Consider the following 15,710-nt stretch of genomic DNA (forward strand, 5'->3'; position numbering starts at 1 on the left):
GAATGGAATGTACCACATTGCTTGGCATCATGGGTCAGAGCGAGATCACTGTTGGATGCCCATTCCACCAAGGCCTCTCCATCCTCGTCAGGTTCTGAATAGCCCCACTCAGGGTGATGGCTGTTAAAGTCACCCACGTATGCCGCGGGATGCACAAGAACTGGAAGCACACCTTGATCCCAGTGCTGACTCGGAGGTTTGTAGACACTGGCGACTCTGAATCCTCCAACCTGAACTATGTCACAGAAGTGTGATGAAGAGACTGGGGAGGCATCAGCGACATCACTGCGAACATATGTTGCCCGGCCGAATCTGGCATCTGGTGTTGACGAGATAAGGTCAAATCCTCCAATGGTGTAGCGCCCTGCTGACTGGTCTGCTACGCGCGTCTCCTGCAGACAGATGACATCAACACTGTGACGGTGGGCTATGGCGCTGATGAGTGTTTGTTTGGCTGCAGATAGACCCTCGACGTTAAGTTGTAAAACTCTAAGTGCCGGTCCAATGGCTTGAAAGTCACTGCACACTGGCTGGTCGGGATCTGCTGATGATTGTGGCACATGACTGGGATTCAATATTGGAATTCGGTCTGCTGGTTGGATCATTGCAACTTCGGGTCCTGGCTAGAAACCAGGTCGGAGTTGACAGGGAGCGCGACGAGAACGCTGATCCAATGCTCCCCATGGATTATAATGACTTGTACTGTCTTTTTACGCATTGCATCGCGCCGCGTAAACATAAAACCATGTCTGCATTTGTGATTGGAGAAATGACAAACAACAAGCGTTACTCTAGGCAGCAACAATACTACAGCGAGAATAAAAGTTATGCCTTCTTTCTTTGCGTGAACATTTGGGCTGTGTTATGCAAATCTTCCCACATCGTGACATGGACATGTGGGGGCGTGTTAGAACGAGCCGTTTTAGGTAGGCGTGGTTGACTCTTAATTTTTATAAAGAATATTTCTTTGGATTTGAGACTTTAGTCTTTGCAACTTTACAGATCTTCTTTATGCACCAAGAGCTTGTAACACTTCAAAGAGAAAGGAAAAATTGAAATCGCATCATATGACCCCTTTAAAGACGTGCATGCGCTTCTTGTCTGTTGTGCGACCACTTTAGGCTGTCATTGTCCATCTTTGCATGCTTGAAGAAGAACATCCCGTTTCTATCAGTTAGAGCTCATTATCTGGCCTGTTGTTTTTCTCCACACTAGGATATGATGTCATTGCACAGGCCCAGTCGGGCACGGGCAAGACTGCCACCTTTGCCATCTCCATCCTGCAGCAGATTGATATAGAGCTTCGAGGTTCTCAGGCCTTGGTTCTGGCACCCACCCGTGAATTGGCTCAGCAGGTTAGTGCTGTCTCTGTGCTCACTGCTTTTGGTTCACTGACTGCAGAACCAGTGTCAGCGGTGCAGCTAAATTATACTCGTGATTTCCAGAAACTGACACAATAATTTTAAGGCCAGATCCTTTTTTTGTCTTTTGCATGTTTTAAATTGGACCTTGAACTGAGCCCATGCTACTTGTCAAGATGATAATTTGGTCAGTGTTAGGGAATGTTAAAAGCAACATGTTACAGTATTGTGTTACTCTTTTTTTTTTTTTTTTTAAGTATGTAATCATGTTACATTGTTACTTGTGTTTTCTATTGCAAAAATGTGTGGGTAGACAGTAGAGCCACCTTTAAATATTTTAGAAAGGCTGTTATACAGCATTGCATCTTCACAAAGTATTTGGATGCAGCAGCACAGCCACTTCAGAGCCACATTAACTCAGCAGTGGAAAAACACTGTTAGATTAAGCAGATTTTTGCCTGTTGTGTGCACTGTGTAGGACTATATGACTACGTTTTGGGTACGGGAGGGATTTCAAGTGTAATTGTTAATAAATACATTACAATAATGGAAATGCTTGTTTGGAAATGTAAAGCTAGTAGGTAGTATTGTGTAAATGAAAAAAACAACAAAAAAAGGCCAACTCTAAAGTTGATATGATAAGTGGCATTATACATGTGCTGTGGCTGTGGACAGAGGCACATTTGCCATCCATGCAAGTACAGACTTTCTGCTATTAGTTTTGATCTAAGTTACATTACACTTGATTTCCTTTGTCCATACAGATCCAGAAAGTGATCCTGGCTCTTGGAGACTATATGGGTGCGACATGCCATGCCTGTATCGGTGGGACCAATGTGCGAAATGAGGTCCAAAAGCTGCAGGCAGAGGCACCGCATATTGTAGTAGGAACACCAGGTCGCGTCTACGACATGCTTAATAGAAAGTTCCTCTGTAAGTACTCGGTATTGTCATAGATTTTGTGGGCCGGATTTACGTAAAATTCTTAAGAATATATTTCTTCTAAAATGCCAATTTCTTTATTTCTAACTTAACAGTAACGTTAAGAACATTTTCTTACTTTTTTTTTTCTCTTCAAAACATAATAATTTGAATTCCTGAAATGAATGTTCCTAAAATCATTGTAAAAATATAGCCTCTTAAAGTTAGGATAACCTCCAATTTATCTTTAATCCCCAAAGCTAGGATGATTAATGAATTGTGTTTGAAATATAAATCAATAATGTAATGCTTAGTATTTTTATTCTATGTAGCTAGTGTTCTGTTGTAATGTGAACATTGACTTTTTGCTGAATTCGAAATTCAGTAACTACTAAGCGAAATGTATTAAAGGGGTCATATGATGCTTTTTTAAAGATCATTATTTTGTAAAATGACTCAACTAGGGGCCTCATTTTAATTTGATAATTACATCATTTCATAATTACAACTGTCATTTTCTTCCTTAAAAAAAACAGATGTTCTTAAGAAAATATTTGAGAACTTTGTAAGATTTTTTGAAGAATTGCACTTTAATTTACCTTAAAGGGGTCATATGATGCTATTTTAAAGATCATTATTTTGTGTATTTGGTGTAACAGAATATGTTGACATGCTTTAATGTTCAAAAAACACATTATTTTTCAAATACTGTACATTATTGTAGGTCCTCTATGCCCCGCCTCTCAAACGCGTCGTTTTCAACAAAGCCGCCTCCTTTGACAAGAAGATTTTTGTGAATCCAGCCCATTTTTTTTTCAGCATTTTTTATTGTGTTATGTCATTTACACTATCTTTTCATGTTCACCTCTCTTTCAGCTTCTAAGTACATTAAAATGTTTGTGCTGGATGAAGCGGATGAGATGCTGAGTCGTGGTTTCAAGGACCAGATCTACGAGATTTTCCAGAAACTCACTACTAGCATACAGGTTAGGATATGAAATGGACCGTGTTTCCTGTATGTGCTGTTATCAAGCTGACTACTTCCACGCTTAATTGCATTAGTGTATATGAGAATATGGTTTTGCCAAAGCATAATTATATATAATAGTTGCAGCAACAATTTGAGAACAAACACATGGCATTGAAATCTGGAATTTTGTTACTGCTCTGTTCAGTCAACTCTGTTTTCCACCACTATTCCATTACGACCAGTAACAATAGCTTTTTAGGAGACCCAGCTTTGCTTAAGAGGTCATATGTGCATTTGTGTTTGTTTAGAAATGTGAATAGGCCTCTGCATGTTGTTGTGCCATCTGTCCTCCAGGTGGTGCTGCTGTCAGCCACCATGCCTGTGGAGGTGCTGGATGTCACTACCAAGTTTATGCGAGAACCAGTGCGCATCCTGGTGAAGAAAGAGGAGCTTACCCTTGAGGGTATTCGTCAGTTCTACATCAACGTTGAAAAAGAGGTATAGTGCTGACAACTGTCTGATCTTGGGGTACTTTAATACAAAGCGACAATAGCAGACATGAATGAATTACATACATGAACACATCAGAATTTATCAGGGCCTTTACAAGGACATGTTTTGTGTTCATATGCATTAATTTTGACTAGTGGCTGTTAATAGGTAATTGTGTTTCTCACCCTGCTTTGGTGTGTATGTGTTTTTGTCAGGAATGGAAGCTGGACACTCTCTGTGATCTATATGAGACTCTGACCATCACTCAGGCGGTGATCTTCATTAACACACGCCGGAAAGTAGACTGGCTCACAGAGAAGATGCACGCCAGGGACTTCACTGTCTCAGCTCTGGTAAATACTGAAAGTGCCACACCACAACTATAAATGGAACCAGTTGGAATCCCTTTCAGAAAGAATTGTATCTTATTTATTTATTTTCTTATTAAAACATCAGCCAATCAAAATCATTTCTGCTTTAAAGGGTGAACTGCAATTATGTTCACATAACTGTATTGCACATTTAGAATAAACATTGCTTATTGGTATAGATGCTAATATAGTTATCATTATAGTTATTTTTCTTATTTTTCATGGGATAGTGCACCCAAAAATGAAAATTCCTATATGTCTGACTTCTGTGGAAGACAAAAGATAAAATGAAGATTCTTGGTAGCTAAACTGTTTTGGTTCCCACTGACTTCCACTGTATGAACAAAAAATGCAGTGGAAGTTAAAGCGACTTTCTTCAAAAATCAACATTCTTCAAAAATTTTTCCACAGAAGAAAGTGTATTCCGCAGAAGAAAAATGCATAACAAGTTTAGAACGACATGAGGGTGAGAAAATGACAAAATGTTGGGTGGACTATCTCTTTAACAGACCTGTCACTACCTAAATGTAAGTGAGTAGCATTCAGTATGCAGTTCCACAAAGTGCAAGCTTTCAGTATTTTCACAAATATCATGTACAGACTTTTATTTGATTTTCAGACTTTCAGTTGTTTTTTCTTCTATGAAGGATGGATCTTAAATATTTAATGATATTATCTTCCCAGCAGACCAACTCTCAGTATTTTGTTTTTCTTTATGTACAACAGGGGTGCGCAATCCTGTTCCTGGAGATCTACCTACAGTTCCAGTTCTGCTCCAACACAGCTGTCTGTAATTATCAAGTACTCCTGAAGATCTTAATTAGCCGATTCAGGTGTGTTTGATCAGGGTTCGAGCTGAATGGTAGATCTCCAGGAATGGGCACCCCTGATGTACAAGATGCTCATTTACAATTGCAGGGCTTAAAGTTCTCCGGCATCGTGCCAGATCTCCAGCAAGCGTTTGGCTGCGGAAAAAAATAATCCTACACTTAAAAAAAATCGTGTTGATGTCACTTTCGAGTCCATGAGTTCGCCTACCAATGGTACGAGAGGAGCACAGCTTTCACTCTCAACCAAACTAACATTACTAGCCAATCAGCATTTTTTGCTCTTATAAACACGAGACGCGCATAATAGTATCCAAAGCAGAGTCGCAGCCCTGATGAATGGAGAAGCGTGACACGTTAAAAAAAGCTGCGAGGCGCAAAGATCAAAGATGTCCATCTAGCGCATATTTGCATAGAAAAAAGAATTAAAAAGCAGCGGAGCTTTGTGAACCGTTCAGAGTAATCATGTCATCTCCATAAGAACGATATGATTGCCAGAACAAATTTACCGGGACTTTTGAAAAGATCCTGTTCACACATGATCTCTTAATGGTAACTTACCGGTAATTTACCAGTAAAGACTGTATGTGTGAAAGGGGCTAAACTCTTCCTCTGCATATGCCGTGAATTTGAATTGCTTAACATTCATCTGGGAATACAGTGTGCATTATCTCACTAGATTTGTAACGTAAATCATCTATAAACCTTTGCCAACACAGGAGAATACATCAACCTATTTCGAAATATGCCATTTATTGTTCATTGCAGTTTCAAAATAAACATTTCTGAGTTTGCATGTGGCCAAATATTAAAATTTAATGGATTTAAATATTGTTTAATCATGCTGTAAAATTAAACATCACCAGGCCGTTGGTGCCCTCTGCAGGTATTTGTTATAATACATAATGTACTTAAGTTGGTTATGTTCATATTGTGCATAGGCATACATTGTGTATTTTAACAGTGTTGTTCAATAAAACCATGTAATGTACTTGGTTTTGATATTTTATTTGAGCCAGTTATGTATTAAAATATTGTCTCGTTCTAGTGAACCAGGTATCTGTATTTTGTCTCATCTCGTGAGCTAAGTGTATTGTCACAACTTTAAACCGCATAAACACATTTCATTACACCAAATACACAAAATAATGTTCTTTTTAGCAGCATCATATGACCCCTTTAAAGTTGCTACAGCCATTGCATGCTTTGCATGTGCTGCCCCATCTCCCAGAAAAAAGTTCAGGCTTAGGATTTTTTTTTTTGCTTTAACCCCTGCAATTGCTAAAGCAGTCCCATTGTTGACCTGTAATTTAAAGTAGCTGTATGGTTAGAAATGAAGCTTTAGGTTCTTGTATGGCCAGTTTAAATAATTTTGTATTCATTTATTTATTTAACCATTTGCATTGAGTCATTTTAGCATTCATTCTACATACTGATGGTATGATATGTGCTCATATATAAAATTTTCTGTCTTTGCAAGTGTAATGAATAGCTTAACTGGAAATGTGAATAATGTATTACATAGTGTGGTGTGTGGTAATCACACACTGTGTTATATTTGTCAGCATGGAGACATGGATCAAAAGGATCGTGACCTGATTATGAGGGAGTTTCGCTCTGGTTCTAGCCGTGTCCTTATTACCACAGATTTGCTGGTGAGCAAATACATCAGTGCATGTTTCTTGCTTAATTTTTTTCTCCTAATGGAATGAATTCCATTCAAATCGGGTTCATATAGCAGATGAGGTTGCCAGACTTCCCTGACTCCTTAGCACCCTCTAGTGCTTAAGGGTAATTATAGTATCTGGTATAAAAAATAGTGTGTATCCTGTTATGGATGGCTCATTCTTTCCTTCCCCATAGCTTTATCAAACTACACACTACAAAAAAAATATTTATATGTTAAATATAAATGCTAGCAATTGCCAGTGATAGTAAGTGAACTTTGATATTGGAATTGAAAAACACTGGGAATAAAAATAAATTGATTATCTCATTCATAGGCCAGAGGTATTGATGTCCAGCAGGTGTCTTTGGTGATCAACTATGACTTGCCAACCAACCGCGAGAATTACATTCATAGGTTTGTGACTGGTACATCAGTCTAACCTTGAGCTTGACCTAAGCTAATGAATTATATCCAATGCTATTTTATCATTTCCATTTACAATGTTTTGTTCTTCTGTGATACTTAGGATTGGTAGAGGAGGCCGTTTTGGCAGGAAGGGTGTAGCCATCAACATGGTGACAGAAGATGACAAGCGTACTCTGCGGGACATCGAGACCTTCTACAACACTACCGTAGAAGAGATGCCCATGAATGTGGCTGACTTGATCTAGAGATTTATTTGAGCTGATCTAGAGACACCCCCCTCTCTCTATCTTCACAATCTCTCTCGCTTTATTTTCCAGTTTAAGCACTTCTGAATGGAGTAGGGAACGTGCAACTCCCTGCTCTTCCACAAATGCAAATTAGTCATTTCATCTTCCCAAAACTGATCAAATTTTATAATCTCAGATGCTGAATGTACATGACTTTATCTCCATCAACTTTCATAAAAAACATTTGAAATATGGGCTCAAGTCATCTTCTCTTATGGAGAAGAGTAGCATGATTTGTCACTCTACTCTCAAGTAATTATCCTGGGCTCATTTTTTTTTTTTGCTGGGAATCATCAGACTTTTTGGATGGATAATTGGACTACAGTTACTGGTTTCCAGCTTCTGTGCATTGACGTTTCTTTAAAGCACACCTCATGCTGCTAATGTACTTCGTCTCTCGCATGTATGATGTTTGGCTTCTTTCAGGCTTTCTCTGGACTCTCCGACTCTCTCGCGAGGCCCCCACTTAAATTTTGATTTGATTGTCGACACAACACCAGAAAGCACACCTCATGCTGCTAATGTACTTCAGCCATGTGGTAAAATTGCTAGCTTTTAAACCAACATGAATAGCATTGGATTTGATTCATTCTTTGGATCTAACTACTCGGACTGTAAAATCGAAGTAGTTACTGTACTTGCTGTACTGTTTTCTATAAAACTGTACCAGAGCTATTTAATCACCCTTGAACGGTATATGATGTAAGATGTCTGAGTATTGTGGGCTTCCTGAATTTAGATATTTGGAAGTCCTTACGCAGATTAATTTTGACTGAAGGTGGTACAAAAATGTGATGGATAAGAAATATTGAAACTTTTTTTTCTTCTTCTTTTTAATACATTTAAATTATTTTGTAAGTGTATTTAGTTTTTTGGAGGAGGGGGAAATTTCAATAAAGCTACAGCCTAACTCGTCAAAATGTTTCCTTTTTCTTTTCCTTTTGGTTATGTTCATTGTCATTTTTTGAAGGTTCCAGTTGTTAAAATGACTAAATGTTAGTTGGATGTTCACAGAAATATTGAGTTTTTCACATTTTTGGGGTGCTAGTGCAATGACTTTACATTGGAATCTGTACAAGTTAAACCTTAGTATGCGTTTACTTTACATTCATATTTTTAACAAACCCCTGAATATATACATATATATTTTATCTTTAGTTATTCTGTTAAATAATTTGCCATTAAAAGGATTTCAGGTTAAATTAAATTAAAAGGTTAACATTATTTTTATTTATTTATTTTTAGGAAACTTCATGAACATTTGTTCATGAATTTACAATCAGAATCTGCCATGACCTTGTACTGCATGTAAACTTTTTATTCACTCAATATTGCTCTTATATATCACCTAATAAATAAGTGTACAAAAAAGATACTGTAATGCCATTGTTCAACACTGGAGGGAGGCTCCACACAGCTAATCTGAATTTTAGTATTCAAGAACAAACAAATTGCAGAAGATAGAAAGACCAGAGCTTAAAATCATCTGGTTTCAAAATATAAGGATCAATAGAAATTCAATCCGAAACTATTAGAAATTCAGAGTTCCTCACTGCAAACACTGAATTTGTTATAAATTTAACAAATCTGTTCTATAACAATTTGGTCAAAGTCAAAACAAAGGGAAGTGTTTTGTGTTGCCTTTCACCAGACAAGTAATCAACATGCAGTATATGCATATGCGTGAAGGCATAAATGAGATGTTTGTTGCAAATTAACTAAAAAATGGCTTCTGGCTCACAGGAAGAGTTTGCTAGTAATTATGAAGCGTACTGCTTTTCAAATCAGCCATGAACTTTTAATTGAACCTATTTTGCTCTCTCCTCTTCATCACCTTCATCCCCATCGCTATTCCATGGCACCTTACCATCCCCAATGGCCGTGTTGCAGTTTACATGAGAATGACTCAAGGACAATAGCTCCGGCACACTCCATATTCAGCCTCCACATAAAGTAAGGTTAATTGTATAATAAGTGTGTGACAATGACCTGCAACAATGGCTCAAGTCAATATTGACGCCGTACAGTGGGGTTTTGCAGCATCAGGCCGTCAGCCAGTAGAAAACTGCTGCTCACATGTCAAGCGTGAGATTTTTTTACGTTTCTGCTCTGGTTTGAGGTAAAATCACTTGTTGCTCTTCTATGGAATTTTGGTGTGGTAAAATGGGCTCAGTCACTTCAGGTTTCATTCACTCAACATGTCACAAAGTCAGAGAAAACATACTAATCCAATAGAAGATTCTGGTTTTACAAGCTACTGTCTTAACACAGAGACAATTCATGGCTACTATGGTTAAAATCAACACGTTTTATGCCACACGTTTATCATATTCTTTCAGTATCCTCAAAATTTTCCTACAATGGCACTTGTGGAGCACATCTAGCAAATTATTATTCAGACTCATATTTTATGTTCAGACTTCATTAGCAGAATCACTTTCAGCCCCCATTACACATGCACTCTGAAAAATAAATGTCCCAAAATAAGGTTTTCGCATGAATGTCATAGAAGAATCATTTTGCCACCTCCCCCCAAAAAACTTTCAGTGAACAGTTCTTAAAATAACTAATTTTCTTAGTATAAAGAAAATTTTAAAAATCTACAGAGCTATACTTTGTTACACTACACTTTTTTCACCATAAATAATTTCTTTGTCCAATGGAAAGTTTCCATGGATGTTAAAGGTGGAACCATGGAACCATCAATGCCAATGAAGAACGTTTATTTTTAAGAGTGTGTTGTCAATGATTAGACTGGAGTAACTAAAACAAAGGAGAGGAGAATAGAATATGGAAACTCTTTCTCCTGTTCTTGGAGTGCTGAGGATCTGATGAATTTGTTCACTGATGAAAATATAATGCCAAATCCAAAATTGGGCTTTCACAGATGCAATAGAAGAAACATTTTGGGTTCCCCAAAGAACCTTTCAGTGAACAATTATTACACACGTTGCCAACGATTAGATGGGACAAACTAAAACAAAAAAAGAGGAGAATGGAGTAGAGCAACTCCTCCTTGTTATCCTATACTTAGAATGCTGAAAATTGGATGCATTTGTTCACTGATGAAAATGTAATGCCATCTCCACCCTTAAAATAAAGATTGCAAAATAGGGTTTTGCAGTGATGCCATAGAACAATCCTTTTTGATTCCCTAAAGAACAACTCTTAAAAGAATATTTATAATCTAAAGAACCTTGTTCCACTATAAAGAACATTTTGTGCATTTGAAAGGATGTTAAAGTTTCTTTGTGGAACCCTAGATGCCAATAAAGAACCTTTTATTTTTAAGAGTGTATTGGAGATTAATAGTAAACTGGTAACTTTTGCAAGCAATTATAATGACCTAATGAAGTCATTTTTATAACAGCTTTTTTGTAGGTCTTATAGGAACATTCAGATGATGTGTTAGAACAAGCTAAACTCAGAGGGGGGGAGTTCATTGTCACACTTCTTACTGATGGTCAGTCGTAGTGGCTGTGTTTGGGGGTGCAGAGCTCACAATAGAAGTGTGAAGTGATGCCTATAGAAACTAATGTGTATGGATGGTTGGGTGATAAGGAGTAACTACTCACACCTGCGGTCATTAGAGAAGACGACTCACTGGGGTAGAAGACATCTGAGTTCAGTGGCATCATGGAAGATCGCTAAAAGAGAAAAAAGTTGGAAAAAATATCCATAAAGTTTTCAACAATACAAATAAAAAGTGTTGTTTTTTTTTAAACTGGAACCTGAAAATGTTCTTCGTGGGATAACATCTAAAACCACTGGTTTTATTCCAAGTGTTCAGGTCCAAGTTTTTAAAGGGGCAGTGTATAATTGTAACAAACCTTTTAAGAAAACTCTATAATTATAATGGGCATTATTATAAATATTATCACTAAAGGTTTTCTTAATGCATCAACAAATTTTTTTTCTATTTTATTTTCATCTTCTTTAATCATTTGAATGCCAGCACTGCATTTCCAAAATTTCTTTGCATGCTGTTTTTCTCTTCTTCTCTTCAAAATTAGCATTTAATTAGCATATTAGAATGACTTCTGAAGTCATTGTGACACTGAAGACTTGGGTAATGGCTGCTGAAAATTCAGCTTTGCCATCACAGGAATAAATTACATTTTAGAAGTTTTTTTTTTTATTGTAATAATATCTCACAATGTTATTGTTTTTACTGTATTCTGATTAAATAAATGCAGCCATGGAGAGCATAAGAGACTTCTTTCTAAAGCATAAACAAAACATAATTATTCTGAACTTTTGACCAGTAGTGTATATACAGACAGAGAGAAAGATGTGAGATTGTAGTGAACAAATCTCATTAAAACGTTTTATTAATGTGTCCTTAGGTTATGTATCATCTCTGTTATCACCATAACTCCACTTATAAAAATTATGTAGAGTTCCACTAATAAAAAACTTGATGATGACAACATCATCCTTTCAGAATGTGAATTCTTCAAATATAAGTAAATGTCTCCAGCATGTTTGTAATCACTGTTTTGTTATATTTCGTGAGGTTTGTCAGTAGGGGACAATCTTAAATAAGACAATGTAACTAAAAAAAAAAAAGCACACTGTAGTGTCATGACCTTCAGCACAACGCTAAAATTGTCAATCCTGTTACTTTTTTTAATTTATTTTTTTCAAAAGCGGTATAATCCGTCATATATAAAACGATTAAATTTAGCTTTATATGGCATAATGCAACATTTAAAGACAGTTTGTCTTATATTTAAATGAAACTTCCTTTAAAAATCACCTATTAAAAATAAAGAAAAGGCATTAATTTCGTGCAAAATAAAAATGACTGTCCAAAAGTTGCCTTTTCAACAGGTAACAAGTGTCTAAGTATAAATAAATTATTTTGTTTTGGTCAGAAGTTAAAAAAATACAAATAAATAAAGAGAGAGACTGAAAAAAGAATGCGTATGAGCTATTCATAACACACTGGTGTTCATCACAGCTTTGGATAAAGACAAATACATAGTACATTTAATTGTGTATTTTCAGAAGTAGCTACAACTTATACTAATAAACTACATGCACTTGATGTCTAATGGCGAAATAACTATGGCCACTATAAAACAAAGTACTATATTGTAAAATCCGTTTAAAGAGTTGCAGGTGAAGACAGAAACTCTTCTCCCCAAAACTGAATCCTCCTCCTGCTGTTGGCCTCTCCACATTCACCGCACCCCTTCTTTAGTGATGCTAATGTGGAGAGAAAGAAAGCAGCTGGAGGCGGACAGTGATGAAATTCTATTATCACTCAAGCACTGAAAGAGTCGCAGGCAGGACGCACAGTGAGTTCAGCTCGGACATGTTTCGCTTTTAAGGCAAACTAGCGTCACCTCAGAACTTGTTGACAGTCTTTAGGCGTTTACAAACACTTCTGGCTATAGTTACAATCAGTTCGCTCTCGTCTTTTGGACTTATGTGTCCAAAACGTAACGCGTAAACGTTTAGCTTCGTGGACACTTAAAGTCAGTGGATTTAAGTTTAAATTATTTAGTAGTTTACGGTGATACTTCAGTATCACCACTAACCTCTGTGGTCAGCCATGTACAGCATGCTGGAACACGACATGAAGTCCGCCGTGCCACAGACTCACCAGAGCGCGCAGGGAATGACCCAGCTGAACGGTGGAGTGACTCACGGAATCGCCAAACCGGTTGTCAACAACCAACAACAACAGGGTAGCGATCCTATGGACAAGGTTAAGAGGCCCATGAACGCGTTTATGGTCTGGTCTCGGGGTCAGAGGCGCAAAATGGCACAGGAGAACCCCAAAATGCACAACTCTGAGATCAGCAAGCGCCTGGGAGCCGAGTGGAAGCTGCTGACGGACGCGGAGAAACGGCCGTTTATTGACGAGGCCAAGCGGCTTCGCGCGCTGCACATGAAGGAATACCCAGATTATAAATACAAACCCCGTCGTAAAACGAAACCCGTGCTGAAGAAGGACAACCCGGCTGCAAAGTATCCCCTATCAGCCGGCAACTTACTGGCAGCAGCCGCGGCTCAAGGATCAGCTGGAAGCCCGCGGATGGACAGCTACGGCTGGGGTCACACAGGTGGCTACACTGGCATGCAGGCGGATGCTCTGGGTTACAGTCAGCAGCTGCACCGCTATGATCTGTCCGCCCTCCAGTATCCATCCGCCATGGCCACCGCACAGACTTACATGAATGGTGCCAACTCCTACAAGTAAGTTGTTCTTATCGTTCTTACAGATATTTTCATGTGCACTAAAAAACATGTCCACGATATGAACTTAGATTTGTAAGGCCTAGTCTTTAAAAGCTTTTCTTCTGTTCTCTCCAGCCCCATGTCCTACAGCAGCACTCCACAGCAGCCCAGCCCGGTCATGTCCATGGTGAAACCAGACCAGGTGTCTCATTCTCCCACCGGAGCACACAGCCACCAGCGGGGTCCTTTACAAGGAGACCTGAGGGACATGATTAGCATGTATATCCCTGGTGGAGACACCACAGACAGTGGAGCACAGAGAGGCTATTCCAACATCCAACAGCATTACCTCACCGGTACAGCACCTCTCACTCACATCTGATCAGGAAACTGTCATTACCTTCCTGTTTCAGGTCTGGAGGGCCATCGATGTCGGTTGTAGATTTGTGAACATTAACTTGATATGTAAAAAATGATGAGGGTGTGTGGACACATGGTCGAACTGGAAATCACAAGGCAGCTGGACTTCTGGCCTTGTTGAAGTGCCTCAGAATATTGTGCGGAATGTGTGTCGACCATTTCTATAACAATTTTTTTAAAGGTCCATGTCTTCTGCATAATGTTCGATGATTTTGTCATTTGGGCCTGGTGCACTGTTGTTGGAATTGCTCATGGTAGTAACACGGCACATTTTTTTTTCTGTAATCGACTAGCCAAATGTTGACTACTGCTTATTATTTGCATAATCAACTAGCTAGTTTAACATCTCACTGACTAATGACTTCAAAGGCATGGCTGTGAATACTAAATAGGAAAGGAAGGGAACGGAGCACACATTCCCTCAGTAGCTGCTTGTACTGATCATCAAAACACCTCAAAAATTAATCTCCCAAGTTTTACTTTTAAGCTTTCATACCATAAGACTTTGTAACATTGTGCTGCTCTTCATTGTTTAGGTAATGCAAAAAATATGAAATGCACAACGGTTTAGACATTTTTGTTAGTGTAGATATATGCCCTGAGCTACAACAGATTTTTGTTACATTAAAAAGTGAAAATGAAATAGAGATCCCGCTTAGAGGGATTTGACTGTATTTTCTATTAAAAAACAACAATTAATTCTCAACTCCTTTGAGAAATAGAACATTGTGAATAGAAGTGTTGTGCATAAAAAAGGGAGAGTCAAAACGTTTTGAATAATGTTCATTAAAAACAAAAACTTTATGAGCTTGTTAAAAGACTGTTTGACTAAGAATGTATTGTGAAATGTTTCTTTTTTACTTTTAAGCCCTTATAGTAAGGGTTAATAATCTTGTATGTGACTTGACAACCTTGATAGAAAAACAACAACAAAAAATGTAATAAAGTATTTTATTATTTTTGTACACTCGTCTTTCTTTCTCATTATATTCAAAACCAGACAACTTTTCTAAATTTTACAACTGAAATACAATAATGCCATGCCAATAAAAATGTATTTAAGCATGCTTAAACAGACAACACAGAAAAACATATAGGCCTAAACAATCAATGGAAATAAACAAAAAATTTAAAAGAATTTAATAACTGGAAAAAAACAAACAAACTAGAAGTAACTCCCCTCAATTTTTTTTTCTGATCTTAACAGGTTTGTTGCAATGGATCTGTCAGGCCTGAAGCTACAAGTTAGCAAGTTAAAACATTGTACATCTAGCCAACTTATGATTAGCATTTTAACGACATCTGTTCTTTGCACAGATTTTTACAAATTCAGTTACATTCAAACACACTTTAGACTGTGACATTCATAAGTAGCAAATCCTGGAAAGCAAGTAAGCCTTAAGAAGTTTGTTTAATGATAACATGACAGGTGTTGCTTTTCTATGGCGCCACAACCTACACACTTTCACGAATTAGACGATAATGTGATAAGTGCAAGACAGCCCAGCCCGACCACATCGGCCTTTATTGCTAAATTGCTGAAACGAGCTTTTTCCAATGGTTAATCAAAACCCATATGGATCTGCTTCATATGGCAGCCCATTTAAAAGCGACCAGACTCATTGAAAAAAAAAAACAAACTAGAAGTAACTCCCCTCAATTTTTTTTTCTGATCTTAACAGGTTTGTTGCAATGGGTCTGTCAGGCCTGAAGCTACAAGTTAGCAAGTTAAAACATTGTACATCTAGCCAACTTATGATTAGCATTTTAACGACAT

The 15,710-nt window shown here is 37.8% G+C and overlaps 2 protein-coding genes and 1 long non-coding RNA gene across 4 annotated transcripts in view; 2 read left to right on the plus strand and 1 right to left on the minus strand.

The window, feature by feature from the left end:
- The window catches only part of LOC107726387 (eukaryotic initiation factor 4A-I-like), a 12,053-nt gene extending 4,547 nt beyond the window's left edge, over positions 1-7,506 (plus strand). Inside the window, exons 4-11 of one of the 2 annotated variants that reach the window (XR_001638265.1) lie at positions 1,216-1,355; positions 2,126-2,294; positions 3,159-3,268; positions 3,607-3,750; positions 3,960-4,097; positions 4,527-4,581; positions 6,508-6,597; positions 6,946-7,025. Coding sequence is in view for 1 of the 2 variants with exons in the window: in XM_016535946.1 (XP_016391432.1) it covers positions 1,216-1,355; positions 2,126-2,294; positions 3,159-3,268; positions 3,607-3,750; positions 3,960-4,097; positions 6,508-6,597; positions 6,946-7,025; positions 7,138-7,282 (1,016 nt within the window). In the remaining variant the exon portion in view is untranslated. Of the gene's footprint in view, positions 1-1,215; positions 1,356-2,125; positions 2,295-3,158; positions 3,269-3,606; positions 3,751-3,959; positions 4,098-4,526; positions 4,582-6,507; positions 6,598-6,945; positions 7,026-7,137 lie in introns of those variants that run through there. The other variant, XM_016535946.1, reaches the window with a different exon arrangement.
- Positions 7,507-7,594: 88 nt separating this feature from the next.
- Positions 7,595-8,446, minus strand: LOC107726388 (uncharacterized). The gene is made up of 2 exons (XR_001638266.1): positions 7,834-8,446; positions 7,595-7,695 (listed from the first exon to the last, which is right to left on the minus strand). It is a non-coding gene; the product is annotated as an uncharacterized LOC107726388 (long non-coding RNA).
- Positions 8,447-12,623: 4,177 nt separating this feature from the next.
- Positions 12,624-14,615, plus strand: LOC107726363 (transcription factor Sox-19a). Its single transcript, XM_016535904.1, has 2 exons — positions 12,624-13,531; positions 13,649-14,615. Exons 1-2 carry the CDS (start codon positions 12,885-12,887, stop codon positions 13,893-13,895), a joined length of 894 nt encoding a protein of 297 aa, XP_016391390.1. The 5' UTR covers positions 12,624-12,884; the 3' UTR covers positions 13,896-14,615.
- Positions 14,616-15,710: the final 1,095 nt, after the last annotated feature.

The sequence above is a fragment of the Sinocyclocheilus rhinocerous genome, unplaced genomic scaffold (assembly GCF_001515625.1).
Source record: "Sinocyclocheilus rhinocerous isolate Xijiao unplaced genomic scaffold, SAMN03320098_v1.1 scaffold2050, whole genome shotgun sequence".
Taxonomy (NCBI): Eukaryota; Metazoa; Chordata; class Actinopteri; order Cypriniformes; family Cyprinidae; genus Sinocyclocheilus; species Sinocyclocheilus rhinocerous.

Bases quoted from the DNA above. Each gene is read 5' to 3' on its own strand.
- LOC107726363 (XM_016535904.1), top strand. From the start codon at position 12,885: ATGTACAGCATGCTGGAACACGACATGAAGTCCGCCGTGCCACAGACT. The intron at 13,532-13,648 runs GTAAGTTGTTCT...TGTTCTCTCCAG, and splicing joins AATGGTGCCAACTCCTACAA to CCCCATGTCCTACAGCAGCA.